Source organism: Gopherus flavomarginatus, chromosome 3 (genome assembly GCF_025201925.1).
Source record: "Gopherus flavomarginatus isolate rGopFla2 chromosome 3, rGopFla2.mat.asm, whole genome shotgun sequence".
Lineage (NCBI taxonomy): Eukaryota > Metazoa > Chordata > Testudines > Testudinidae > Gopherus > Gopherus flavomarginatus.
In genome coordinates this window covers 193,886,364-193,913,850 of record NC_066619.1, presented here as the reverse complement: position 1 = coordinate 193,913,850, position 27,487 = coordinate 193,886,364, and the positions used below count along the sequence as shown (strand labels likewise).

General features: G+C 43.4%; 1 protein-coding gene and 1 long non-coding RNA gene across 3 annotated transcripts; one reads left to right on the top strand and one right to left on the bottom strand.

The window, feature by feature from the left end:
• Positions 1-605: 605 nt before the first annotated feature.
• Positions 606-24,431, bottom strand: NOCT (nocturnin). Of its 2 annotated transcripts, none has more exons than XM_050946512.1 (3): positions 23,590-24,431; positions 3,793-4,062; positions 606-2,272 (listed from the first exon to the last, which is right to left on the bottom strand). In XM_050946512.1, the coding sequence occupies exons 1-3, from the start codon at positions 23,960-23,962 to the stop codon at positions 1,437-1,439; spliced, it is 1,479 nt and encodes a 492-aa protein (XP_050802469.1). In that variant the 5' UTR covers positions 23,963-24,431; the 3' UTR covers positions 606-1,436. The 2 variants fall into 2 exon arrangements, with proteins under 2 accessions (XP_050802469.1, XP_050802470.1); XM_050946513.1 differs by having other exon boundaries at positions 23,932-24,428.
• Positions 5,161-23,440, top strand: LOC127047871 (uncharacterized). The gene is made up of 3 exons (XR_007773499.1): positions 5,161-5,917; positions 19,737-19,830; positions 22,322-23,440. It is a non-coding gene; the product is annotated as an uncharacterized LOC127047871 (long non-coding RNA).
• Positions 24,432-27,487: the final 3,056 nt, after the last annotated feature.

The following is a 27,487-nucleotide window of genomic DNA, read 5'->3' as shown; positions in this document are numbered from 1 at the left end:
TATTTTAAAAAGACCATTTATTAATGTATCTGGAACACTTACAATTCAGAATGGGCCAGTAATGTTACTTGAAATGAAATACTGCTTTAGCTTGGAATTGTCCTATGGGTGGTTCCTCCCCCCCGAAAGTCAGCCCCATGGCTTCCTCACTCCAGCCACCATTCCTGCTCTTCCCACCCCTACTTTAACAAAAACTCTCACTGCTGTATTCACAACCCATAGCTACAGGGCCGCCTTGGTGGAGAAACGCATTCCCCACTTAGCAAGGCTGCAAGAACTGCGTATACTAATATTTTTCTCCCTCTCCTAGTTTAAATTCATTGCTCAAGTTCCACTCAGCCACAAAAAAAGAGAAACTCAAGACTGCTGCCAACCCTTTTTGTCCTGTGTTTTATAATGGCAGAGGCAGAGCCATCAATCCCTCTTAATACATTGTTTACCATTTTCTAAAAATGCCAGTGTTAAGTCTTCAAAATGCAATACAACATACACAAAAAAAGGCAGGGGGAATGGGGCTTAACATGAAGATCAGACCTTTATCAAAACAGTTAGTAAAACTATGACAAGACTAAATAAGACTATAAATTTAAACCATTCAGATATGTATGGATTAAGTGTGTCCTTTGAAAGGAAGTACAGGGAAAATAGTAACAACAACTGTGTGTCTCTACAGGCCACATATGCATTGATGCAGGCACATTTTCTGCAAAGCTGAAGATACTACTACATCATACACTGTGGTCAAGTCTCCTCTCTTAGGCACTGCTACTGAAGAAGACTTTGCATCACATTACATGCTCTATGGAAGCTGCTATCAGTTCTTAAAACACAGATAAATTCTCCCATCTCAAATCATTTCAGGATTACTAGGGCCTTCCTAGATCTGCTTGTGTGTCTGAAATGCTCGTGTTTCCTACATTTAGGCTTAACACAACTTGGTCAATTGCATTGCTTACACGTCAACATAAAAATAAATAAAAAACACTTATATAGTCAAGCCTCTTACCCTTCTATGTGCATCAAGGGGAAACATTAAAACTTGCCCTGACAGCATGCTAATTTTGTTTGTTTACATATACACTGAATTCTTATCTTGAGAACTAACGGCCTGAACATTCATTTCAGGATTGATTCGGTCCTTAAACAAAGGAGTGAATGAAAGGAGAAAGAATGCAGTTTCCCCTCCAATTTTCAAATTAAGATGTGGCAAAGCACATGTTGAACAATACCATTCCAACTCAAAAATTGGCAGTCAACTCCTTCCTCCTTTAGAGGCTTCGAATTATAAAGTTTGAATGGCAAAGTTACTTTCAAGTACATGCTTGAAAATATATTAAGCCATCCATATACCCCATCCTTAAGTAAATCCAACCTCATCAAAAGTTTCCTTAAAAATGGTGAGTTAAGACACTGCAACACCATGGAGGTTAAACAAGTTATAAAAGCCTGTCAGGGTCTTGATTAAAGCTGAAGTCACACACCAAAGACAGATGGTCTGAAGGGTAATTGAAGGATGGCAGCCTGTTGGGTCCAATTTGTTCTTCAGTCAGCAAGCCAAGAGCAGAGTTTACATTTAAGGCATGCTGGGAATACCAGATATAATCCAGTGTGTGCCTGCACTCTCCAGAGGGCCGGATCTTCCATGTAGTGTAAGGAGGCTCTGATTGCCCATCTGCACTCAGCAGCTTGTAAGCACTATTCAGGTTGAGACTGGAGTTAGAGAATTCCTTGTAAACTTCTTCGGTGGGTTCTGCATTGAAGTCTCCACAGATTATTAGAGGGATCTCTGCTCCTTGAGTAATATTTTTTAGGTTCTGTAGAAGATCGCAGCCTTGTGCTGATCGAAATCTCTCCCAGCCAGTACGGGCTTTCAGATGAGTGACTGCAATGCAGAACAGCTTCCCAGTTTCAGTGCATCTCAGCGTCTGGGCTATGGCCACTTGGTTGGTTTTTAGCTTCATTGCAGTTAGACGGATATTAACACTGCTGATCAATGTAAAGCGGCCCTTGAGAAAAAACAAGGCACAGCCATCTGGCCCATTGTTATGTTCCACATCTAAACAAGGGGACCATGGCTTAGGGAAGAAAGTACACTGGTAGCCTAGCCGACTAAGGAGTGGCTGAAAGGTATCAAAAAAATGGTCCACTTCTTGCAAGCACAAAATGTCTGGTTGGTATGCAAGGATTTCCTCCAGAATGAGGCATTTCCTTTCTTCCCACTTGAGAGCTTCCACGGGGCACTGAACGAAGTTGTCCTTGCCTTCTCCAAGAGCTGGAATGAAAAATCCATCAGTACCTATCAATTGCCAAAGAAAATCATCCCCTTCCTAACTGAGACTTTCATGGGCCTGTGAAAATAAGGGACTCCCTTGTAAACATACTGCCAGCTACAGGTAAGTAGTATGCAAATTTCTACTCAAAATCTGGACCTAACCCCAAATGGATTTAAGGGTTAAGTTAATTTTAAGTGTGGTTTATAGGACATATTGTCTCCATTTTGTCAGCAGATTTTACCACAATGCTTTGTAGGATACATGTGTGCAAAAGTTGTGGCATATACCTAAGCCCTGGATACCAGACTGGATTGGAACTGCTGCTCCAAAATACCCAGTTACAAGTACTTGTGGCCACAGTTTGCAGGAATGACTACTGATTTTGGATGCCCAATCTGAGATGCCTCAAAAGGGGTGTGATTTTCTGAAGTGTCTGGTAAGAAAAACAAAAACAACCTCTACACACTGAGGCCTTTGTAAAGAAGTGTGTCACACAGGGCACCCCAAAAATTACAAATTGTTTTAAACTAGATTAGCACATGTGGCTGCTAAGTCATCTTGAAAGATTTCTTGTTAAGTCTCTTCCATGCTATTGCGTTGACGCTATCATCTGGAAGATGTTACAGGGCAGAAAGGACTCTGGCTGAGAGAGCTATTTGACAACATTCTTAATCTCACTATGGTCTTTTCAAAAGTTAAAAAAAAATGTGCAGAGAGAAGGGGAGATGAGGCCATTGTTCCCAGTTCAACCCTCAGCACTAAGTGCACAATATGGAAAATACCACTATAAACACAATTATTCCAGTTAATTATTTCACTTCAAATGTGCTTTTCCAAGTAGCAATAACCAAGACAAATGAAAAAATTCCTGGAATTCTGAACCAAGTTTAACTAGTTTTTTGGTGAATACATTGCCACAAGATGATCTGGATGTGTTATAATTCACCTTCAAAAGAAGAAGTACAGAGGGCAAGTCTACTTTTTGGAGGTCACTAAGGATCTAATAGTGGTGTGCATCTCAATGTAATAGGTGATGCCTCAGGGGGAGGGATAGCTCTGTGGTTTGAGGATTAGCCTGTTAAACTCAGGGTTATGAGTTCAATCCTTGAGGGGGCCATTTAGGGATCTGGGGCAAAAATCTGTCTGGGGATTGGTCCTGCTTTGAGCAGGGGGTTGGAGTAGATGACCTCCTGAGGTCCCTTCCAACCCTGATATTCTATTATTCACATTAAGATGGGGAGGGAGAAGTAGCAGCTTCAGTTTTATAAGTACAAGAAACAGAAATGTGTGTGTGACAGTTGTGCAGGGAAAGTCACAGGAATTCAGATCCAAAAGCTTTCTATTTTTGCTATTCCTTCCGAATTAGACATGTCTCTACCCTAACCCTCCCAATTCCATATATTTGTACTCTATGCAAACACACTATATCTACATTAAAAAAAATACATATAATTCATTTTCAACAGTGTCTAGCTCCAAGGGGACTACCTCAAGTTGGAGATTTATACAAGGTTCATACCTTGTGCAAGAATGTTCCACTGCATGACCCTAATGGGATGATGGGAGCTGGCAGAATCTGCTCTCAGGTCTACAAAGTCTCTCTGGAGTCGGGGAGGGCGTTTTTGAAGAACAGCCTGGCATTCTTGAAGCAGATCTTTAGGATCTATGGGATCCAGCTGCTCCGAGTCTGACTGTTCCAAGTATTCCCGATGCTGGGCGGCAGCACTGCTGTTCAATGTCTTAGCAAGAGTGCTATATAGCCTGCTCGTACTGTTTCCCATGGAACACGCTGGAAAGAAAGAAGTGACAGTTCAGCATCAGGTATGATTAACTCCCCCTCCTTATTTTCAAATACAGGATTGATCTTTCATCTCCCAAGTCAGAGTAGGCTAGTGAACCGACAGTAGTACTGCAAAAAGTCCAGAAACTTTTGGCATTTGCCCCTCACTGTATGGGAATGTTCCAAAGGGCTGCACAAAAAGTGCATAATCAAAAGACAGCTAGGGTTCTCTCAAAGTTCTGTTTTCTTACATCTTCATAGCACCTTAAGGGGACTGACAAGGCTTTTTAAATTTTAAAAAATCCAGTGAATACTAAGGGCTAATAGTTAGATTTAAGTTACAAATAAATGCATTCATAAACAAGGAATCCCACAGCATTTTAAGTTTCCTGCATAAATTGTATTTTTTGTCCCTCATTGTGGATCTTTGTCACACACTTGCCCATATCTGGGTCTTGCCAGGTTGAGAGGTATATACTGAAAAGATCTGATGGTTCCTGGGACTATTTATTCTTAGATAGAAACCAAGAGACCAGCAGAAACTGGCTTCAAGATCCTTCCTCCCCATATTAGCACGATTCTCCAAAAACGTTTTGTTATGACAATTCTTTTCAGCTTTTTAACTGAATAGGACCAAATTAAATGATCTTCAACTTTTCCATCCATTTCCTTACATAGCTTTGTCTAAAGGATTTTATTCACACTGCACGGGCATGGTGTAAAAATCTGACAAATAGCGTTGACTCACTGTGTTGATGAGCTCCATCATAAACCAGCCACAGAAAAGTTGGGTGTGTGAACACACAACCCTATCATAGTTGTGCAAATTGCTAAGAGTGTTCTCCATACAGTGGCCTTCAACCTCTGCATCAGTTCCACTGGGACTCCATCTTCTCCTGACTGATCGTGCTGGGGGCTCTGCCTGTCTCCAGCACTCAGGACCCTGAGCTACCATCATCACCTGGGAACCCTGACCAGTTCAAGCCTCATGGAGTGGGTGAGATCCCTTTCTCTCTCTCTGTTTTCCTTTCTATCTTACGTATTAACCTTTACTAATGTATGTTATATTGGTTTAGCCCTCTTTGTGTAGTTATCACTATTATTCAATAAATAACTTTTATGGTTAAGTTGGTCGCTTCACCCTCTCTTGCTGAACTTTATTCTTTTATGTTTTTATCTTCCCCCATTCACTCTACAGCAATGCTTCTTTTACCTAAGCTAAAGATCCCTGCAGCGCCCAAAATACTGTGGGGTTTGCTCATCAAGTAGGTTACTGCTAGTGCAATTGTGATGTGAGAGTGGGGACAGGGAAGTGCTGAATCTGGGATTCATAAGGGTAACAGCTTGACAGTGCAGATTGACCCAGTCCGCTCAGACTTGCTCTGTTAATGTATGTGTGGGCGTGTTCATCTGGTTCTGGGGTTGGAGAAACCCAGCCCTAGGGAACCTAGGTCCTGCAGGATAGCTCCAATGGGAGAGAACTTGCAGCAGGGAGAAGCAGAGCTCCATATGAAAACACAAGTGACACAAGCAGTACATTGATAGAAGTACAGAACCCCTGTCCCCCTGAAGAGTAACCTGAATAAATGAGAAACCCCAAAGTAATGGGCAAATCTGGTAACAGTATCTAGGCAAACTGATCCACTTTTGGGGGAAAAAGTCACATTTTATCCCCCATCAGAACTTACCAGGGAGGAAAGAAAACGAGGAAGGCCCAGAAAGAATGGGCAGAAGACAGTGACAGAGGATACTGAATGTGTTGTCATCACCTAGGAAGAAGTACCGCTACTAGTGAGTGCCCATAATCAATGGAGGAGCTGGACTGCCCAATGTGACAGTGGCGCAAGAGGAACTAAGGTCTATGGTAATCTTAAATGTTACTTTTTTTTTTTTTAAACAAGACTAATTTCCCAAGATGACCATGTTCCTTTAAATCCTAATGAGTATTTTAGTTTAATCTAATCCACATAGCTTTAGGTTTGCTCCTAGGGCCATGTGGAACCAAACCAAACATGTAGAGATGTTCACCCACTTTCTGTTCAGCTTGTTATAAAATCAGAATGTCATGATGATTTGCTTGACTAGAGCCCTAGTTACCATTCACTTACTACCTGTTAAACCTGCTAGAAAAGGCACTGAAAGTCAATTGTGCTTCTCTTCTGAAGAGTACATAAAAGTGGCACCTTCTTACCCACAAGATCTGCTCCTTGTATAATCACACTTGCTGTCTTTCATGACAAAAAAGTGTTAACATGAGTAGAAAGTTAGCCTTGCAGACGCAGAACAGCTAAGAAGGTTCTGTTCTCTTCCGCACCAACAGAATGGTTTTGGTCATTTCAGATAGTTATATCCATGGCTTTAAAGGGCTTGCTATGGAATTGCCAGAGGTCACTAACAGCATAATTGTATCTGCAGAGCCTTTTAAGCCTTGATGATGTGCAAGAAGGAAAGAAATCATCTTGATTCTGAAAGCCCAGGATTAGTCTGCAGGGCTGACAACTAGAAACTCCCACTTCCCCCCCTTTTAACTTATAAACTATCATATTTGATTTGGAAACCTAGAGAAACATGATGCAATCCCTTGCCCCTTCCATTCCCTCCCACCCAGTACCTTTGCAGAGTAGAAACTGTGTTAAGCTTACTGGACTGCAGTTTCCTGGATCCATTGGTGCGTAGGTGAGAGAGACAAAGGGGAGGGCACCAGCTAAGGGGGTGTCACATGACCCCTCAAGTGACTCCTCCCTGCACCCTGCCCCTGTGCTCTCCCCATCCCATGTTATCTGGGCAGGGGTGGGGTGGAGGACCTCTGTCCTCTGCGTCGGATACAGACTTCTGAACTTCAGGGCTTTCTGGAACCACAGCAGCGAAAGGAGCAGAACATGGGGCCACCGGCCTCCTCTGGCATAGCTGTATCGCCCCTAGCCCTTCCATGCAGCTGCATCTCCTGTTTGAGGTCTGTACAGCTCCGTGGAAGACAGGGGCAGTACAGTTGTGCCAGAGGAGCTGTTGGTGTGGGGCTGCCCAGCCCTACATTCTGCTCCTGTGTCTTTCCGGTACAGTGTACCAACAATCAATATCTTAATGGTACAGCATACCATATTGTACTGCCCTACTTGCACCACTGCTTGGATCATTCCTCAGTACAACTTCCCCTTTTTGTTCTGTAAGAGTAGATATGATGTTTACCATTTTACGACTGTACCTTTCCTCTGTACTTTCTCTAGAATGACCACCAGTTCTGGTGCTACTATTATTCTGTACTACAGTAGGTCCCACTGTACTAAGCACTGTATAAATATAGTACAGTACAGTCCCTGATCCAAAAAGCTTACTAGTTAAATAACTTTCTGCATTAGCATTCTAGTGTAAATTTTAAATCAGGTCTTGCCTATTTAAATAAGTTCGTGTTGTCTAGGTGTCTTTTAAATCTATTCTTTCCCAACTGTGCCTTTCCTCTACTTATTGTATTATTATCTGGATAGCGAAATACCTTTCTGTAAAGGATTTCAGCCGCCTTCTCCTTGTAATCCATTGCTCCTCCTGATCAAGCAGCAAATTTATATTTTAATTATAAAAAAAGAAAAGTGGTCTGACCTTCTACACTGGAGGAAGCGGATGCCTCTCCCGCAACAGATTCTTTGCAGAACTGGCTCTCTCATTTTTTGTTTACCATGAAGACAAAATAAGATTACACAGAATATTTTTAAAATTCTGATATTTACTAGTAGTTTAAAAGTAATATAGCAGGTTGGGTACTTAAAGCTTCTGGTAGAACTTAAAGCCCCATATAGCTGTTAAAATTAAACATCAAGTTTAAATACATTAAAAAAATAACTGGTTATTTATACATCCTCTTCTTTCTCACAGAAATACATGGAGATGCTGTCTTACAGCTGCCAGATACTTGGTTAACTATATAAAACATGTACTAGTTTATACATACATGGAAACTTCTAAACACTTCCAGTATTACCCAAGAGCAGCGCTTAACTGGTGCTGGGGCTTGCTAGGGCTCAGACCCAGCACCTCTAGGCTGGCAGTTTGTAGCCCTGGCCCTATGGGCTTTGCATGTCAGTTATGAAAGTAAGAAAATTGCTTGAGTCCTAGCACCTAATTGCTTGAGCCCTAGTCCTTCTTTCATTACAAATCAAGCACTGCCCAAGAGCTCAGCGTTTAAGCTGAGCACAGGTTTTGCAATACTCCAACACAATTCCAAAACAGTAAACAAAGAGAATAGTTATCTTGCATACACACCTGCTAAGCTGCAAGGGTGCACCAGTGCCAATACAGTAAACAAAGTTAAATGGTGAAAGGTCCATAAATGTAAGTCCTAACATCACATGACCATTCTTTATTGAACAAACTAGTCAAGTAGGGACATCTAGTGGCCTTTGGCAGAATTGCCTCAAACAATCAAGACTAGCATGGAAAATATTTTTGGTTAAGTGTTTAACTTTTTGGTTAACTTTTATAGTTAAGCTAAGCTAAATAGGCTATTACAGTGACCAATATGCTGAGTCAAGAAAAAGATTCTTAAATGAAATTTTTTCTTATGCTTGTTAGTCAACACATGGGCGTTATGAACTGCTTTAGTACCCAAAGATGAGCAACTTGAACATTCATCATGTTAGAAAGTATTCTGTATTATAACAGTGGCATAGGAGTGACTGCAACAGAGATTACAGTGAACACATCCTCATTATAACCTCAGAACATATATTCAGAACTTTTTTAGAAGTCTCCTTGGGCTGAAAGTTTTTCAGGTTTTGTCTTGACCCAAAGTGAGTATTTTTTGGAGAGTTTGAGAAAAATAATTCAAAAGAGGAATAGATTTAAGGAGCCAAAAGAGATTATTTTTCTGTTCAAACATAGGAAGTAGTTGAGATTAGACACTGTTCTTGTGTCTAGTAAGAGAACTAGAATGTATACAGATTGTGTCTAGGATAATAAATTAAAATCTTACCAGTGAACAAGTCTAACACCACAACTACATCATATGCAGCATGGTACTGCAACATCTTTAAATTCCAAGTAATGTTTTTCCAGAGGCCAATCAAAATATTTTGGCTGATGTTTATTCAGCATTTTAGATTTGTAAACTACCCAGATCACAGCTGATAGCCTATCAGCTGTAAAAAAAAAGCCAGTAAGCCAAGTTACAGTGCTGTATTACAGGAATCCTGGTCTCTCCTTGTCCCCTATTTATTTAAATTAGGGGAATTCCCCTAAGTCCTCTGCATCTTAATAATGCTTGTAATCAGGGAACAGTAATGCTCTCCCAGAAGCAGCTGTTGGTAGCTAGCAAGTTCCCAAGTTTCTCTGTTTGTTATTTCTACGGTGCCATATGGGCACCTGGCATTTAGACAAGTACAGGGTCCTTGCCTTGAAGAGCTCACAATTTAGATTAACTGAGTTAAAGCATGTCAGTTGCTCTCCATATCTTCAGTAATTAACAGGACAGTATAAAGTTTTTGAACTGCCCTTTTGATGAAGTTCACCATATCACAAAACACCTACAGGGAGAGAAGAGTCACAATTAAGTTTGTAGTTTAGTCATGGGCTGGTTAACATGGAGGGGATATTCTTAGTGTGATGCTGCAGTCAGGAACACCATCTTTGCAAGTATTCCTCCCAAGACTGCCCTACGGCAGAGATAGCGTACTCTCAACATGGTGGGAGTGGTAGAACTTGTCTAGGAATCTGGGTGCAAGTCCAAGTTTGCACATGGCATCTAGTGATACCAGCAGAAGACATGATTTCCTAAGAATGCCATCAGAGAGCAGTTCATAGGTTTCATATTAACAACATGATTACAAGTGTGCTTGAAAGATCACTGTTGAAATCTCCAGATAATCTATGTAGATACGTAGGAGCGCTTTTTGAGCCATGTCCATTGGTTTCTGGGCAGAGAGACTGGTGCACTGCTCCACCCCCTCCTAACCTTGAGAAGAAATAGGGTTTGAGACAGCCCTCACCTCATTCACTGCACAGATTTTATGGAACACAGGGAGGCAAAGGGCTCTCTCTGCAGGAGCTCAGCCTCATTCACTGCATATCTTGTATCTATAAATGGCTTTTCTGGACAGCACGAATTAGTAGATGCTAAACTTGTATCTAAAGTTCTAGTAGATCATATAATGTTTCTGACTGAGAAACAGTGTGGTCAGTTAATCAGATAGAATACTGCATATTTAACTACCCTTGCTTGGGACAACAACAGGGCTTGAACCCTGGACCTTCAGCATAAAGTCAAGCACATACTTAAAGTACTTTCCATCCATTAGCTGGAAGCAGCAACAGTCTAACCAGCCTCTTAAAAGGACCAACCACTATAGGGGACAAAGACACACACACTTAGCATGTGTAACACATGTACCAAGGCCTTATCTTGACTAGGAAAAAGGCATGTTCTTAACTCATGTTAGCTAGCACATAACGACAAAGCAGTTTGTAGTTCAACGGAAGTTAGCAGATCAAGGTAAATCCTAGGCTCCCCCACAGCATGTTGAGATAAAAACTACAGGGGAGCCTACGACTTACCTTGACCTGCTAACTCCCATCGAACTACAAACAACTTTGTCTGCACTGGAATTTCAACCCATATTAGTTACCATGTATTAGTGAGGAGTTAAAAATGGACCTTTTTCATAGTGAAAATGCACCCTGAGGGGGAGAAGTTGGCATTTACTGACTTAACTACTTATCTGTGCAAACTTACATGGTCTCAACATAGTTCTTGATGTACTTTGATCATGTGTTTCAAGACAGCCTTTTAAATTGCAGTGTAATGTTTTTGCCTTTGAACTGCCTGACAGTTTGAAGGTTTCAGAGTGGTAGCTGTGTTAGTCTGTATCAGCAAAAAGAACGAGGAGTACTTGTGACATCTGAGAGACTAACAAATTTATTTGGGCATAAGCTTTCGTGGGCTAAAACCCATTTCATCAGATGCATGCAGTTGAAAATACAGAAGGAAGATATATATACATGAACATGAAAAAATGGGTGTTGCCATACCAACTCTAATGAGACTAATCAGTTAAGGTGGGCTAATTAATTAATTAATTTGCAAACTGAACACCATTAAATTAGACTTGAATAAAGACTGGGAGTGAATGGGTCATTACACAAAGTAAAAACTACTTCCCCATGCTAATTTTTTCCCCTACTGTTACTCACACCTTCTTGGCAATTGTTTGAAATGGGCCATCCTGATTATCACTACAAAAGTTTTTCTCCTGCTAATAGCCCAATGGTTTTGATGGTTTGAAGAGTTTCTTGGGGGAAGCCCAGACAGAGCCCATACAGCAGAGACAAAAAGAAAGCAGAGGAAAAGGGTAGAAAAAGAGACATTCTGGTTAATTGTAAAAGCATTTAATGGGACTGTCCTGTGAATTTTGGAAAATAATCCCTGGCCTAGAGAAATTTGAGAGCCATAATTTTACATATCGATCACTATCTTGACATCTACCCTGATGTGTTCTCCCCAGTGATGCAATGCACAGACCATAACTTAGATTTTCCTCAGAACTTTGTTTTGTATATAACACACTGTCCACAATATCAGACCACAAGTAAAATGTCCCTGAAGCACTTTGGAAAATTCTACCCCTAAACTGAACATGATGGACAATGTGTCATATACAAGACAAAGGTTTGAGGACAATCTAAGTAGTTAAATTGGCACTGCTAAGCTATTAGACTCCTAAATCACTCAGGCCTTTTTGAAAATTTTAACCCTAGGCGCTGGACTTTATTTTAATGTCTGTTGTTCAGCCCACCAATCTAGTTCCGTCTGATTAAGCAGGTTGTTCAACAGCACTTACGGTAAATGAGCAGTGATTTGAATAGTTTCTTCCTTCTATTCCACTTGTTCATACATAGTAAGCAAAAGTCATTCCCATAAAGTAAGAAGCTGAGTTTAATTACTAGAACACCTCTTGGGCTGTAAATTGTCACAGACAGCTAGTTATGCAAGAAGTTTACACAAGTTATTATGGATAATTTAGAGATAAGAAACAGATGTTTCTATTTGGAGTGAAACATGTTTAACTAAAGCAAATGTTTCTTTAAACTGAGAACACTAATTCACAAAAGAAAGCTTTGTTTCCACTATAGACCCACAGCTCTCTCTGTCTCCTGTTCCCACAAGGAACTGGCTGCAGTTTCAGGAATCCTTTCCACCCACATCAAGTCTGTGCCTGTCTGCCTCAGAAATGACAAATCTGGGAAAAATTATTCAGAACACCAAACACATTGCTGCCGCTTTCCGTGCAAGAGTATGTGAGGAGATCGCAGTTGAAGTCACCTAAGCCATAAATTGAAGACAACACCTTGAAAGATTTAGTGTCCATGTAACCCACACACCTCCTAAGTGTGATGTTCTGTCCCCTCTAGTGACACTGAGACCACTTAGGGCTTGTCTACAGTACAAAGTTGCAGCGCTGGTGAGGGGGTTACAGCGCTGCAACCTAGGAGGTGTACACATCTGCAGGGCATCACCAGCGCTGCAACTCCCTGTTTGCAGCGCTGGCCGTACTCCCGTTTTGTCTCGGGTGTAGAGGATCCACCGCTGGTGATCCAGCGCTGGTAATCAAGTGTAGACACTTACCAGCGCTTTTCTTGACCTCCGTGGAATAAGCAGGTATCCCAGCATACCTGAGGAAGCCTCTGGTAATCAAGCTGGTCTCCTTCCCCGGTTTGCTCTCGCGTTCCCCGAACCCCGAGCAAGCAGGTCTCCTTCCCTGCGGTTTGCAGGGTGGTTCGGGGAACGCGAGAGCAAACCGCGGCGAAGCTGGTCTCCTTCCCCGGTTTGCTCTCGCGTTCCCCGAACCCCCGAGCAAGCAGGTCTCCTTCCCTGCGGTTTGCAGGGTGGTTCGGGGAACGCGAGAGCAAACCGCGGCGAAGCTGGTCTCCTTCCCCGGTTTGCTCTCGCGTTCCCCGAACCCCCCTTGAAGCCGCCCAACAGCGCTGCAGTGTGGCCACATCTAACACCACTTGCAGCGCTGGTTGCTGTAAGTGTGGCCACTCTGCAGCGCTGGCCCTATACAGCTGTACTAATACAGCTGTAACAACCAGCGCTGCAAAATTGTAGATGTAGACATACCCTTAGAGATTAATGAGGCTGATAGCTTTAGCTAAAAGCCATGTGACTTATGCAGTAAAAGCTCATGCATTTAGTTTCAAAGGTCCCAGGTTCGATCCTGCCCACCAGTGACCAGGGTCTGTCAGCATTACAAGTGGGGGCTTGTGCAGGATATCAACTGGGAAGCCTTTGAAGCTTAGGACATGCTTCCTTTTTCTTCTAGTTTTTAATCAAAGTTTTCTCTTTTGTTTATTAGAGGGCTCCCTTTTAATAGATCTCACCTCAAAAAGGAGGGTGGCATAAGAGATGCTCTTTTTTCTAGCACTACAATTAATCCCTTTTATTAAGAGTGAATTTAATAAGAATTCATGCCAACAACCAGAAAAAAATTGATCTTGTATATAAGAGTCCAATTCAGTATCTTTACCCCAACCTGGGACCTCTGGAGCTTAGTATATGAGCCTCTACTGCATGAGCTAAAAGCCACATGGCTCTTAGCTAAGGCTATAGCAGACTCATTAATCTCTAAGTGGTCTCGGTGCCACTAGCGGGGACAGAACAGCACACCCAGGAGGTGTGTGGGTTACATACATCATGCACCTCATCCCATATTCAGCAACCCATGTAAATTAGGATAACTGAAGCCAATGGAGTTACACTAGCATAAGAGAAACAATCGGGACCCAGGTCTTCAGGAAGAGAATAATTATAGTGCTCTCCAACTATGCAATATAGTGCGTTTCAGAACAGGCATAATACAAATTCTGCTCCTATCAGGTGAAATGAAGCACAATGTCAGTAGCAGATCTAGAAGGAAAAGGATAGCTATCCCTGATAATCTGAATTTTCAAAAGGAGATCAGCTTTTCCTGTAAAAACTCTGGCTGCTAGAAATGGGCTCTTGTTTCTTCTAACAAGAGCATGGCTTCACTGAAGCCAGGTTATTTGGCCTCTCCCAGACTTAAATTGAACCAACTGCTGCTCTGTGAATTACAAAGTATGAGGAGCTATGTATTGGCCACTTATTTACATCAGGAAACAGTTAACTGCTCTGAAGTTTCACAGCCCTTGGATGTACAATACCAAATTTATTCTTCAGCTTCCATGGCGGACTGATTTAAGTCAAAGTGATTTAATCACGAATTTAAATCAGCAAGTAGGAAACCTTATTTACATAATAGACTTTAATCATAGCTTGCATTAGTATTTTTATTTTTCTGAAGAAAGGCTGATTCTCCATGGTTGGTAACCATTAAAACATGCTGATTTGCAACTAATGTAGCCTTTGAACTAAATTTGGTGCCCTTCTCGCAATCCAAGATATAATTATTTAAATGTGTTAAGATATAGTGTATATCTATTTATTCAGATTCTCAATTTTTATATTGGAAAATAGTGAATGATGCACTTCTTATTTATTAGATTATTTTCTTACTTCTGATTTGTCCCAAGCTCTGCAGGGATGGAAATTCAAATTCAATTTAAATGCTTAAAACAGCATTTTATGTTTTTCTTATTAAAGAAATTATCAGAGGGGTAGCCGTGTTAGTCTGGATCTGTAAAAGCAGCAAAGAATCCTGTGGCACCTTATAGACTGTCTGTTAGTCTATAAGGTGTCACAGGACTCTTTGCTGCTTTTATTAAAGAAAACTACTTTAAATGTGCTGGATACACAAGAAAAACATTTATTAAAACATGTTTTGCATTTAAAAATAACTGATTTACTAAACAAAGGAAGTAGGACCTGCAGTTAGTGAACTGAACTGGTTATTTCTATTCACCATGTCCTTCAAAATTTTAGAATTAGTAGATCTCATCTTCTCACACCCAGGCCTGGTCCACACTATGCGTTTATACCAAATTTAGCAGCATTAAACTGATTTAACCCTGCACCCGTCCACACAACGAAGCCCTTTATATCGATATAAAGGGCTCTTAAAACCGATTTCTGTACTCCTCCCTGACGAGGAGAGTGGCGCTGAAATTGGTATTGCCACTTCGGATTAGGGTTAGTGTGGCTGCAATTCGACGGTATTAGCCTCCAGGCGGTATCCCACAGTGCACCATTGTGACCGCTCTGGAAAGCCATCTGAACTTGGATGCACTGGCCAGGTAGACAGGAAAAGCCTCACGAACTTTTGAATTTCATTTCCTGTTTGGCCAGCGTGGAGAGCTCACCAGCACAGGTGACCAGGCAGACCTCATCAGCACAGGTAACAATGCAGTCTCCTGAGAATCGAAAAAGAGCTCCAGCATGGACTGCATGGGAGGTACTGGATCTGATCGCTGTATGGGGAGACGATTCCATACTAACAGAACTCCATTCCAAAAGACAAAACGAAAAAACATTTGAAAAAATTTCCAAGGCCATGATGCAGAGAGGCCACACCAGGGACTCAGTACAGTGCCGTGTGAAAGTTAAGGAGCTCAGACAAGCCTACCAGAAAACCAAAGAAGCAAACGGAAGGTCTGGGGCAGGGCCGAAAACATGCCACTTCTACGCTGAGCTGCATGCAATTTTAGGGGGGTCCGTCACCACTACCCCACCCCTGTCTGTGGATTCCAAGGTAGGGGTGGTAATCTCAGCCATGCCTGAGGATTCTGCGGATGGGGAAGATGAGGAGGAGGAAGAGGAGGATTGCAGAGAGCACACAGCACTCCGTTCTCCCCAACGGCTAGGAGCTTTTTCTCACCCTGATGGAATTACCCTCCCAGCCCTCCCAAGCCACTAGCCCAGAGAATTAAGCCATGGAAGGGACCTCTGGTGAGTGTACCTTTGTAAATATAAAACATGGTTTAAAAGCACGCGTTTTTTAATGATTAATTTGCCCTGAGGACTTGGGATGCATTCGCGGCCAGTAAAGTTACTGGAAAAGTCTGTTAACATGTCTGGGGATGGAGTGGAAATCCTCCAGGGACATCTCCATGAAGCTCTCCTGGAGGTACTCCAAAAGCCTTTGCAGAAGGTTTCTGGGCAGGGCAGCCTTATTCCATCCTCCATGGTAGGACACCTGACCACGCCATGCATGTAGCAAGTAATCTGGTATCATTGCATGATAAACCCTAGCTGCGTATGGTCCCGGTGTTTGCTGGCATTCAAGCAACATCCGTTCTTTATCTCACCGTGTTATCCTCAGCAGAGTGATATCTTTCATGGTAACCTGGTTGAAATTCAGGAATTTAATTAAGGGGACAGAGATGGTTGGGCTGTTTGCCTGTGGCTTAAAAGAAATCCTTCCCTGCATTTAGCCAAGCGGGGGGTGGGGGTGGGGGTGGGGCTGGGGCTGATTGGCACTGAGCTTTTTCGCATTTGGCTAGCTGAGATCTTCCCTGCTACCAGCCACGCGGTGGGCGGGAGAGTGGCTAGCAGCGATCTTCCATGATACCAGTCACGTGGCGGGGGGAGAGGTAAAGCGATCATCCCAGAGAATTGGATGGGGGCAGTTCTGGTGCTGCACGTTAACAGGAAAGAAGCAGCACGTTAACAGGCTTTGCTTGCTATTTGGTAAAGGAGGGCGCTGGATATATGAAGGCTGCAGAAGCCAAAAGACAATGGCTTATCATGGCCGCATGCAAGCTGAATTCTGATACCCGGACCTGCGTCTGTGATCTCTAACACCAAAGCCGCAGGCACTCAATATTAAGATGCAAAATGCGACCTTGTAGAGAGATCACATATGCTATGTAAGGTGAATAGTGTTGTTCACTGTGAAAGGGTATAACCATTGTTCTGTAAAATGTATCTTTTTAAATACTTCTCTCCCTTTTTTCCCTCCATCATGCAGCTGCAAATTTTTCATGTCTCCCTCCTCCATCCCGAAGGCTATCTCAGATAAGGCGGCGGAAAAAAAAGACGCAAGACAAAATGTTCTCAGAAATCATGGAAGTGACCCGCAATGAAAAAGCCCATCTGAATGAGTGGAAGGATGTGGTATCAAAGTACAGGAAAGATGCTAGTGAACGTGAGGATAGGAGGGATGAACGTGAGGGGAGGAGAGACGGTCGAGATGAGAGGTGGCAACAGGAAGATCTGACGTGTCGGGATGCAACTCTGGGATGCTGCGTGATCAAACGGACGTGCTCCGGCGTCTGGTGGAGCTTCAGGAACGGCAGCAGGATCACAGAGTGCCGCTGCAGCCTCTGTATAACCACCTTCTCCCCTCACCATGTTCCTTAGCCTCCTCACCCACCAGACGACTAAGAATGCGTGAGGGGAGGCTCCATGCATCTGCCCATTCCACCCCAATGGACAGCCCAACCAAAAGGCTGTCATTATTTTGAAATTTTTTTAGTGGCCTTTTCCTTCCCTCCTGTCCTCCTCCCAAGCCCCACTCGGGCTACCTTGTCAGTTCTCGCCCTCTTTTTACAATTAATTAATAAAGAATACCTGGTTTTTATATGAGAGTGATTTTATTTCCTTAGGAAGAAAGCGGTAATCGAAGGGTGAGGGTGGGTGGCTTATAGGGAATGAGTCAATCAAGAGGGAGGGGGGTTTCATCAAGGAGAAACAAACACAACAGTCACACCATACCCTGGCCCGTGATGAAACTGGTTTTCAAAGCTTCTCTGATGCGCACCGCTTGCTGGTGTGCTCTTCTAATCGCCCTGGTGTCTGGCTGCGCGTAATCAGCAGCCAGGTGATTTGCCTCAGCCTTCCACCCTGCCATGAAAGGTCTCCCCCTTACTCTCACAGAGACAGTGGCGCACACCGCAAGCAGCAATAACAATGGGGACATTGGTTTGGCTGAGGTCAGAGCGAGTCAGTAATGTGCGCCAGCGCGCCTTTAAACGGCCAAATGCACATTCTACCACCATTCTGCACTTGCTCAGCCTGTAGTTGAACTCCTGACTACTGTCCAGGCTGCCTGTGTATGGCTTCATGAGCTATGGCATCAAGCGGTAGGCTGGGTCCCCCAGGATAACTACAGACATTTCAACATCCCCAACTGTTAATTTCTGGTCTAGGAAATAATTCCCTTGCTGCAGCCGTTTAAACAGAATAGTGTTCCTGAAGACGCAAGCGTCACGAACCCTTCCCGGCCATCCCACGTCAATGTCGATGAAACATCCCTTGTGATCCACCAGTGCTTCAGCACCATGGAAAAGTACCCCTTGCGGTTTATGTACTGGTTGCCCTAGTGCTCCAGTGCCAAGATAGGGATATGGGTTCCATCTGTCACCCCACCACAGTTAGGGAATCCCATTGCAGCAAAGCCATCCACTATGACCTGCACATTTCCCAGAGTCACAACCTTTCGCAGCAGCAGCTCAATGATTGCTTTGGCTACTTGCATCACAGCAGCCCCCACAGTAGATTTGCCCACTCCAAATTGATTCCCTACTGACCGGTAGCTGTCTGGCGTTGCAAGCTTCTAGAGGGCTATCGCCACTCGCTTCTCAACTGTGAGGGCTGCTCTCATCTTGGTATTCTGGCATTTCAGGGCAGGGGAAAGCAAGTCACAAAGTTCCATGAAAGTGCCCTGACACACGCGAAAGTTTTGCAGCCACTGGGAATTGTCCCACACCTGCAACACGATGCGGTCCCACCAGTCTGTGCTTGTTTCCCGGGCCCAAAATCGGTGTTCAGTGGCTAGAACCTGCCCCATTACCAGCAGGATCTCCAAAGCGCAGGGGCCCGCGGTTTGAGAGAATTCTGTGTCCATGTCCTCATCACTCTCTTCGCTGCGCTGCTGTAGATGCCTCCTCCTCAACTGGTTTTGCAGGTCCTGGTTCAGCATTGACTGCATGAAAATGCGTGAGGTGTTTACAACGTCCATGATTGCTGTCTTGAGCTGAGCAGGGTCCATGCTTGCCGTGCTATGGCGTCTGCAGTTCACCCAGGGAAAAAGGCACGAAACGATTGTCTGCTACTTGCACAGAGGGAGGGGTGAGGCTGTACCCAGAACCACCAGCGACAATGTTTTTTGCCCCATCAGGCGCTGGGATCTCAACCCAGAATTCCAATGGGCAGGGGAGACTGTGGGAACTATGGGATAGCTACTCGCAGTGCAACGCTCCAGAAATCGACACAAGCCTCGGTACATGGATGCACACTGCCGAATTAATGCACTTAGTGTGGCCGCGTGCACTCGACTTTATACAATCTGTTTTAAAAAACCAGTTTCTGTAAAATCGGAATAATCTCGTAGTGTAGACATACCCCGTTTTATTCTTAAAGCTTTCCTGTTTTTTCAGCTCACAGTGGTTTCTTACTTTTGAATCAACTGATTACAGAACTGAACTATTTAAACTGAAATGAAGAAAATCTTCTCTCTGCATCTGCAGAAGAAGCTACTGCTGACAAAAGCTGAGATACTACTTCAACAAACTCTAGCTCCAGATGCTTAGTCAGTTCCAGTACTTCTGCCAGTTCAGTGCTTTGACTTTCTTTAAACTACTGGCAGCAAATATATACTACTTAATATTTTTTTGTATTTAAAGATTACTAGATTATAAGTAGTTGAGGCATTAGCATAAACTGTCAATTTCAAATTTAATTTGGAATAGGTTTATTTAAAAAAAATAAACTTGTATTTAATTTAAAATAAAAATATATTTTTAATTAAAAAAAAACAAACATTGATTTTTATCCACCCTATCAGCTTCCAGTGCTGACCCTCTTGAATGGCCATATCCTAGCGAGAGTCAAGACTTGACGTGTCTATTTTGGCAGAACTCCTTGGGCGTTTCTTCTGGGTAAGAAATGAAAAAGTATTTGGCTCCACCAATGCACTCTTCTACACTCCTGTGGCATTTTAAAAACAAGGTTTGTATTTTCAAACTAAGACATTTAGGAGAAGGATAAAAAATGAAAAGGTTTCAGAGTGGTAGCCATATTAGCCTGTATCAGCCAAAAAAACAAGGAGCACTTGCGGCACCTTAGAGGCTAACAAATGCCCAAATGTGTTAGTCTCTAAGGTGCCACAAGTACTCCTCGTTCTTTTTAAAGAATGACAAGTTACTTCTGCATACAATCGACTGCCCAGATCTACGCTGCAATTATAAAGGAGCAGCCTACTTTTTTTTTTTTTTTTAAAGTTCTTGCTCAAGTACTTCTGGTTTCTGAAGGAAAAATAAGCATCTAAAGTAAATCTTAAACCCCCAGATGCGTGTCACTCTGAAGATCAGAGATCTGTAACAGTACAACATGAGAAGTTATTGGTAGGAAATGTGATTGGCCTAAAATCTCCCACCCCTCATAATTTGAGATATGTAACCCATGCTTTCAAGGGAGATTGAGAAACTCTGCTCTGTTTCAGAACCTGAGCCTTCCTTTAATTCAGGGGGATTGGGGTAACCTCACAAAACCAGAAAGTCACACATTCCATTTTGTTTTTTGTTAATCTAAAACATAATCTAAGTAAAATAGGTCCTATTCCTGCAACTGGCTTTCCAATGGAGAGCCAACTGCAGGATCCAGGCATTAGTTATCAGAGGCCTGAAGAAGCCTGTAAGTCACTCTCACTAATAACATATCTTTAAAAGCCTCATAACTTGGAAGTATCAGAGAGGTAGCCATGTTACTCTGGATCTGTAAAAAGCTACAAAGAGTCCTGTGGCACCTTACAGACTAACAGAAGTATTGGCGCATAAGCTTTTGTGGGTGAATACCCACTTTGTCAGACGCATACCTTGAAGTATTTCTGTCATTATACATTGGAAACCACATGTCAAACACTGTACCTTCAGGGCTCAAAAATGGGCTGTAGTTGGAGATACAGTCTCAGGCACTACATTTCCTATTGCTACATATAGACAACTGCCCTGCCCTCTGCATTAGTGAGATGTCTTTGCTAGTGTATTATTTTTAAAACACTAATATAGTACAGTATTTATTTCTAGTACTTTTTTTTTTTATCCTTTCTAGCCAACATATTTATTTAGTCCTTGTTTTCTGGAATTTAAAGCTTTGTCATAAAAATCCATTCCAGGATGAAATTTTGCACACAATGTCAGCCTATGATCCACTCAACTCCGTACCCCGAATCCAAGCTAATTCAAAATATTATTAATTTAACAGGGAAAAAAATCTGGATATTTAGGTTTTTAAGTGTTATTGTCCATAGATCTATAAAACAACTTCAGGGCTCAGCAAAGGTAGTAATATATGCCAAGTGGTGGCAATAGCAAAGATTAAGACTCAGTCCTTCAGCTTACTCTACGACTGGGGTGCCATTCAGGTGCAGTGGTCCACCTGCATGGAACCAGCTGTATAACTGAGGCACAAGTGACACTGATACAACTCCCAGTGAAGTCAGTGGAAAGACTCAGACTTAATCAAGAGTTGGATCAGTCCCTAAAGCAAAATAGTCAGCATACTATAAAATTGATGAATTTAACTATTTACAACCCGCAGCCTGATCAGCATACAACTGAAGCCCATATATCATCCTGAGGGTCGGAACTAGGAAGGGACACCTGCTGTGGGCACAGAGCTGGCAGGGGTGGGGTGCAAAAATGGGGTAGTGCAGGATCAGTCCCTGGCAGGATCGGGCCCAGAAGCATTGGCAAGAGGCTAGGATGCTCATCACCCCCATATCCCACAGGACTGCGGGTTCAGTGACCCCGGCTGGAGTAGACTCCCAAGCACTAGGACCTCCGCGGCAGGCAGGGAGGGTGTGCTGCATGGCTGAGCTATATGCAGCCAAGACAGAAGACCAATGAGCATGAGGATGGGGGTACAGGGGCATGAGGAGAGGGTGCAGCCGGTGCATGTGGAACAGATTCTAGGTGGGGACTGGTGGCTGAGGGGCAAGGGGATAGTTGCTGGCTTTGGGACCTAGATGCTGGAGGGGGCATTCCCGGGGGGCGAGGTGTTCTGCCCTGGACAGGGCACCCAATCTCTGCAGGGCAGGCATGTGTGACAGCCCAGTGTTGGGGGGGTGGGCACTGGATGCTGGGGGAACAGTCCCAGGGGAGTTGGACAATAGGGGGTATTCCCTAACTGGGAGAGGGCAGTCTGGGGACAGTCCTGGGCTGGGTGCCTGGGGGGCAGTGCTCCCCATCTTTGCAGGCAGGCTATGCAGCCATGCTCTCCAGTCTTAGTTAATGTTTTGACTTATTTTGCTAATTTAAAATGCTCTTGTTAGACATTTGCCAGTGTTGAAATTAAAGGTACTACATCGATTTGAATTATATTGCTGTCACATAATAAATACTAAACCTTGTATTTTTTTTTTTTTTGCAGATGTAGAGGTTGTGTGCATGCATATACATATATAGTGTGGATGCAGCCCACATTGGTGAATAGGTTGAGAACCTCTGATTTACAGTCTGAATGTCAGTCCTATAATTTGTTTAAGGATTAAATTTTATACCTCTGCAGCACAACTATATTAGGACGGTTAGAAATGGGCCATCCTGATGTATACTACAAAAGTTTTTTTTTCTCCTGCTAATAATATCCCACCTTAATTGATTACTCTTGTTATAGTTATTATGGCAACACCCATTTTTTCATGTCCTTTATGTGTGTGTATATATATATATCCAACTGTATTTTCCACTGCATGCATCCGATGAAGTGGGTTTTAGCCCACGAAAGCTTACGCTCAAATAAATTTGTTAGTCTCTAAGGTGCCACAAGTACTCCTCATTCTTTTTAAATTACACCAGCACAGTTATTAGTCTAAACAAAGCCTAATATTGCATGTACAAACAAGTTTTGTTTTTGCTTTTTAAGGGAAGTTGACTGCAAAAAGCTAGATCAAACTATGCAAGGTCTTATGTGCATATTCATTCAAGTGAGCAAATTCAGGCTGAAATGCCCTAGCTCTGATCTTCTCTTTTACCACTTGTGTACAAGAATGATCAAGTTTGAGAACAGACTATTTATGTTCTTAACCATACAGTGACAATACCAAGGCATGAAGTGGGTGATGATGTACCAAGAAGTTTTAACTCTAAATATCTTGAGTTTTATAAGTGTGATTCGAATCTTAAAGAAAAGCACTGGCCTGAAATTTAAAAGTTGCAAGAAGTAAGGTTCTAGAGAGACCAAGAAACATAAGTATCTGTGGATCTTTTTAAAATTCCTCTTTTAAACATATAACAGTCTGGGAGGATTTATAAATTCCCCTACAGTGTTTTCAACTAAAAAATCATATTAGCACCTGGCTAGAACACGGAGAGCCATAAAGTGAAACTAGCTAAAAAACTAAGAATACATTATTTTAATCAACGTGGCAAAACTGCATAAAATAAAAATCAGTGATCAGCGTGAAAAGTAAATTTGATTTAAAAAACACACAATCTATGGCTTTCTTGGAATATATTTTTATCTTTCGGAGAAAGCTTAGGTTTTTGTTTAAATCCACACTGTATTTCTTTAAAACCAGCCTACACTGGGTTTATGGGTGAGAAAAATTATTAGTTCCCTGTGACCGGGATTAGAACGTTCTAATGCCCACATTCCTTCCATGGAAGGTTCAGACCCCGAACATTCTAAACACTCACCTTCTCGGGAACTCGCAACACCTGGACCTACAGCTGCAGAGCACTGGCCGGCCGATGCCCCTTGGTGACAGCAACCACAGCGAGGCGAGGCAGAGGAGGAAGAGCCAAGGAGGGCAGGCAGGGAAAGGGCTCTCTTCACTAGAACAGGAGATCGGAGCAGCAGTAGGGACGACGAGGAGGTGGTGGTGCAAGAGGCACAGCAGAGAGTGGACAGGGCCGAACACAAGGACCTAGCAGGGCTTTGATACATAATCCCGCTGCCCCCCAAAAAAGCTAGACGAGGACACCAAAAAGCTGCTGAGTGTGGAAGGCTTGACGGACCGGAGAGCGGGGTTAGCTCACCTGCTGCTGCCGCGGGCTCCTCCTCTAGCATTAGCTGCCTGGCCAGATGTTAGTGGGAAGCCACAGACGTACACATGGGGGAGAAGGGGCCAGTGCTGCTCAGACACGGCAGGAACAAAGGCCGCCCCCCAGCTACGCAGCAGCTTCTCCGTAGCTAGTTCCTGTTACTACCCACGCCTCCAGCTCCCAACGCGGGGGGACTCAAAGGAAACATCCGGCAGCTACCAGCACTGAGCGCAGGGGAGGGGAGCGCCCACGCAGACTCCGCTCCGCTGAAGCAAGCCTGGACTAGACGGGCTGGGACTCCTCTCGTGTGGCCCGGTGGTACTGGGCTGCAGGCGGCCTTTCGCTGGACACGAGGGGGTTGGTGAGCCTGCCTGGAGCCGGGCCATTTACAATCTACCCCTCTGCCGTTTGATGACATGGGCTTGCCCGCAAAGGGTTCCCGAAACCAAGCTCTGCAGTTGACATCACACAGAAAGAGAAAGCGGATGGCCCGGCGGGGTATGACTGGGTGGGAGGGATGTAGGGGAAAGGTGGGAGCATAAATAGCCAGTGACGGGGGCGCTACAGCAGACTAGATGGAAAGGAAGAGTAATGCTGTGTCACGCTGGAAATCAGCGGACTTTGAAAAGCAAACTGTTCCAAAGGTTCTGTTAAAACAAAACCCTCTCTCCTGTGTTTGCCTTTGCCCTAACTTGGATCCCTTCCCGTATTGGTCAGTATCCTATAGTGCTGGCCTCTAAGTTTGCCAGATCTTTGCATTTAGGTCCCTTTTCACTAGAGCTACTTTGTGGATAATTTAAGCACTATACCCAGATGTACAGATACTCTTTTCTCTCCCTATGTATTATATATATTTTTTGTAACAGCTTTAATAATTTTAAGGATTTTGGTAATTCACATTTGGATGTGAGCCTTTGTAAAAAGTGCCTTTGTAAAAAGTGACATAAAATAGTCCTGTGAAGTTTTTCAGTAAAGTGACATACAGCACCATCAAGTGTGCATCCATCATAGTAATACTAAGTGCTTCCGTGGGCAGAGCTGGGTGGGCACATGGGAGGGTGTTTTCCCCCAGGCCTCAGGCAGGCAGCAATATAAGGAGTTCTGCAGAGGAGTCAGGAGACCTGCCACTCCCAGCTTGCACCCCTGAGGCTGAGAGTCAGAATTTTGTTTATAAACAGAGTGATTAAGTTAAGAAAGAGTTGTTAGGTCGATTCCTAAAGTTAAATGATCAGTCCCAAGCTTGGTGAATTATAAATAGTAAATAGCCTAAATGGTAGAGAGTACCTGTAGATTTTTCTGCAGTTGTTCCAAGTGTTGTTTTCAAGAGATGGTAACAAAGTTGCTACTATCTTTCTTTGAGAAGATAACTGACTTTTTAGACCAAAGGAAATGCAGTAGGTCTAATCTACCTGGATGTCAGTAAGGCACTTGATACATTTCCACATGAGAAATGAATTAGTTAAATTGGAGAAGATGAGGATTAATGTGAGAACTGAAAAGTGGATAAGGAACTGGTTAAAGGGAAAATTGCAGCGGGTCATCCTGAAAGGCGAACTGTCAGGCTAGAGGAGGGTTACTAGTGGAGTTCCTCAGGGATCAATCTTGGGACCAACTTTAACGTTTTTATTACTGACTGTGGCACAAAAAATGGGGATGTGCTAATAACACTTGCACATGACACAAAGTTGGGAGGTATTGCCAATACCAAGGCATACCAGAATATCATACAAGAAGATCTGGATGATCTTGTAAACTCGAATAATAGAAATAGGATGATATTTAAAAGTGTGAAGTGCCAGGTCATGCATTAAGGCCTAAAAAGAATTTTTGCTAGAAGCTAGGGATTTGTCGATTGGAAGTAACCGTGGAGGAGAAAGAGCTGGGTGTATTGGTTGATCACAGGATGACTATGAGCCATCAATGTGATGCAACCACATAGGTGCTGACTCTGTGGGTGCTCCAGGGCTGGAGCACCCATGGGGAAAAATGGTGGGTGTTGAGCACCCACCGGTAGCCCCCCTTTCAGCTCCCTCCCACCTCCCCAATGCCTCCTGCTCACTGACGGGCCCTGTGGATCAGTGCCTCCCCTCCCTCTCTGTGCCTACTGCCTGCCGCCTGCCATGATCAGCTGTTTCGCAGCATGCAGGAGCCTCTGAGGGGGGAGGCATGAGGATGTAATGCACTCGGGAGGGGGCGGAACTGGGTGGGAAAAGGCAGGGTGGGGGTGGGAAGAGGGGGGCAAAGGTGGAGCCTTGGGCAATGCTGGGGGTCAAGCACCCTCTGGCACTTTGGAAAGTCAGCACCTGTGTGCAGCCAGGAAAAAGGCTGATGCAGTCCTAGGATGTATCAAGCGAGATATTTCCAGTAGAGACAGGGAAGTGCTGGTACCATTATACAAGGCACTGGTGAATGTGTGCATCTGTAGTATTGTGTGCAATTCTGGTCTCCCATGTTTAAGAAAGATGCATTCAAACAGGTGCAGAGAAGAGCTATTAGGATGATCTGAGGAATGGAAAACCTATCTTAAGAGAAGAGACTCAAAGAGCTTTACTTGTTTAGTCTAACCAATAGAAGGGCGAGGGGAGATATGATTACTCTTAATAAATACATCAGAGGGATAAATACCAGGGATGGAGAGGAGTTATTTAAGTTAAGCATCAGTGTGGACCCCAGAACAAATACATATAAATTGACCATCAACAAGTTTAGGCTTGAAATTAGGTGAAAGATTTCTAACTATCAGAGGAGTGAGGTTCTGGAGCGGATTCCCTAGGAGAGTAATGGGGGCAAAACACCTAACTGACTTCCAGACTGAGCTTGATAAATTTATGGAGGGGATGGAATGACAAGACTGCCTACAATGGTGTGTGGTCCATCGGCTGGAGATGGGACACTAGATTGGAAGGGCTCTGAGTTACTAGATGGTAATTCTTTCCCTGGGAATTCTTTCCCAGGTGTCTGCCTGGTGGGTCTTGCCCACATACTTAGGGTCTAACTGATCATCATATTTGGGGTCAGGAAGGAATTTTCTCCTGGGTCAGATTGGCAGAGACCCTGGGGGGTTTTCACCTTCTTTGGCAGCATGGGGTCACTTGCAGATTTAAACTAGTGTAAATGGTGAATTCTCTGGAACTTCAAGTCTCTAAACCATGATTTGAGGTTTTCAGTAACTCAGTGAGAGGTTAGGGGTCTATTACAGGAGTGGATGGGTGAGGTTCTGTGGTATCTGCAATGTGTAGGAGGTCAAACTAGATGATCACGATGGTACCTTCTGACTTTAGTAAGCATATCTGAGTCAGAATTTACATTACAATTTTAAACCTAACCAGTGTTCCATAAGTGACTTGGCACAAGATGTCAGAACATGTTAGTATTAGAGCTGAGTGGGTCTAATAGTTATTTAATTTTCTTTCTTGATCTAGGAATTAGATACAATGCTCCTGTCAGATATTTCTAAGTTGCTATCTGCAAAAACACTAGAGTTTTCAGTTGCCAAAGTACCTCCTGGAATCACTGTTAAAATTGCGTGCCTCCGCTCCTCCATCTGAAA

Coding starts and splice junctions, on each gene's coding strand:
- NOCT (XM_050946512.1), bottom strand. CDS start 23,962: ATGCTAGAGGAGGAGCCCGCGGCAGCAGCAGGTGAGCTAACCCCGCTC. Junction 4,063..23,589: donor TGTTGCGAGTTCCCGAGAAG/GTGAGTGTTTAG, acceptor CTTTCTTTCCAG/CGTGTTCCATGGGAAACAGT. Junction 2,273..3,792: donor GTGGAACATTCTTGCACAAG/GTATGAACCTTG, acceptor TTTTCATTCCAG/CTCTTGGAGAAGGCAAGGAC.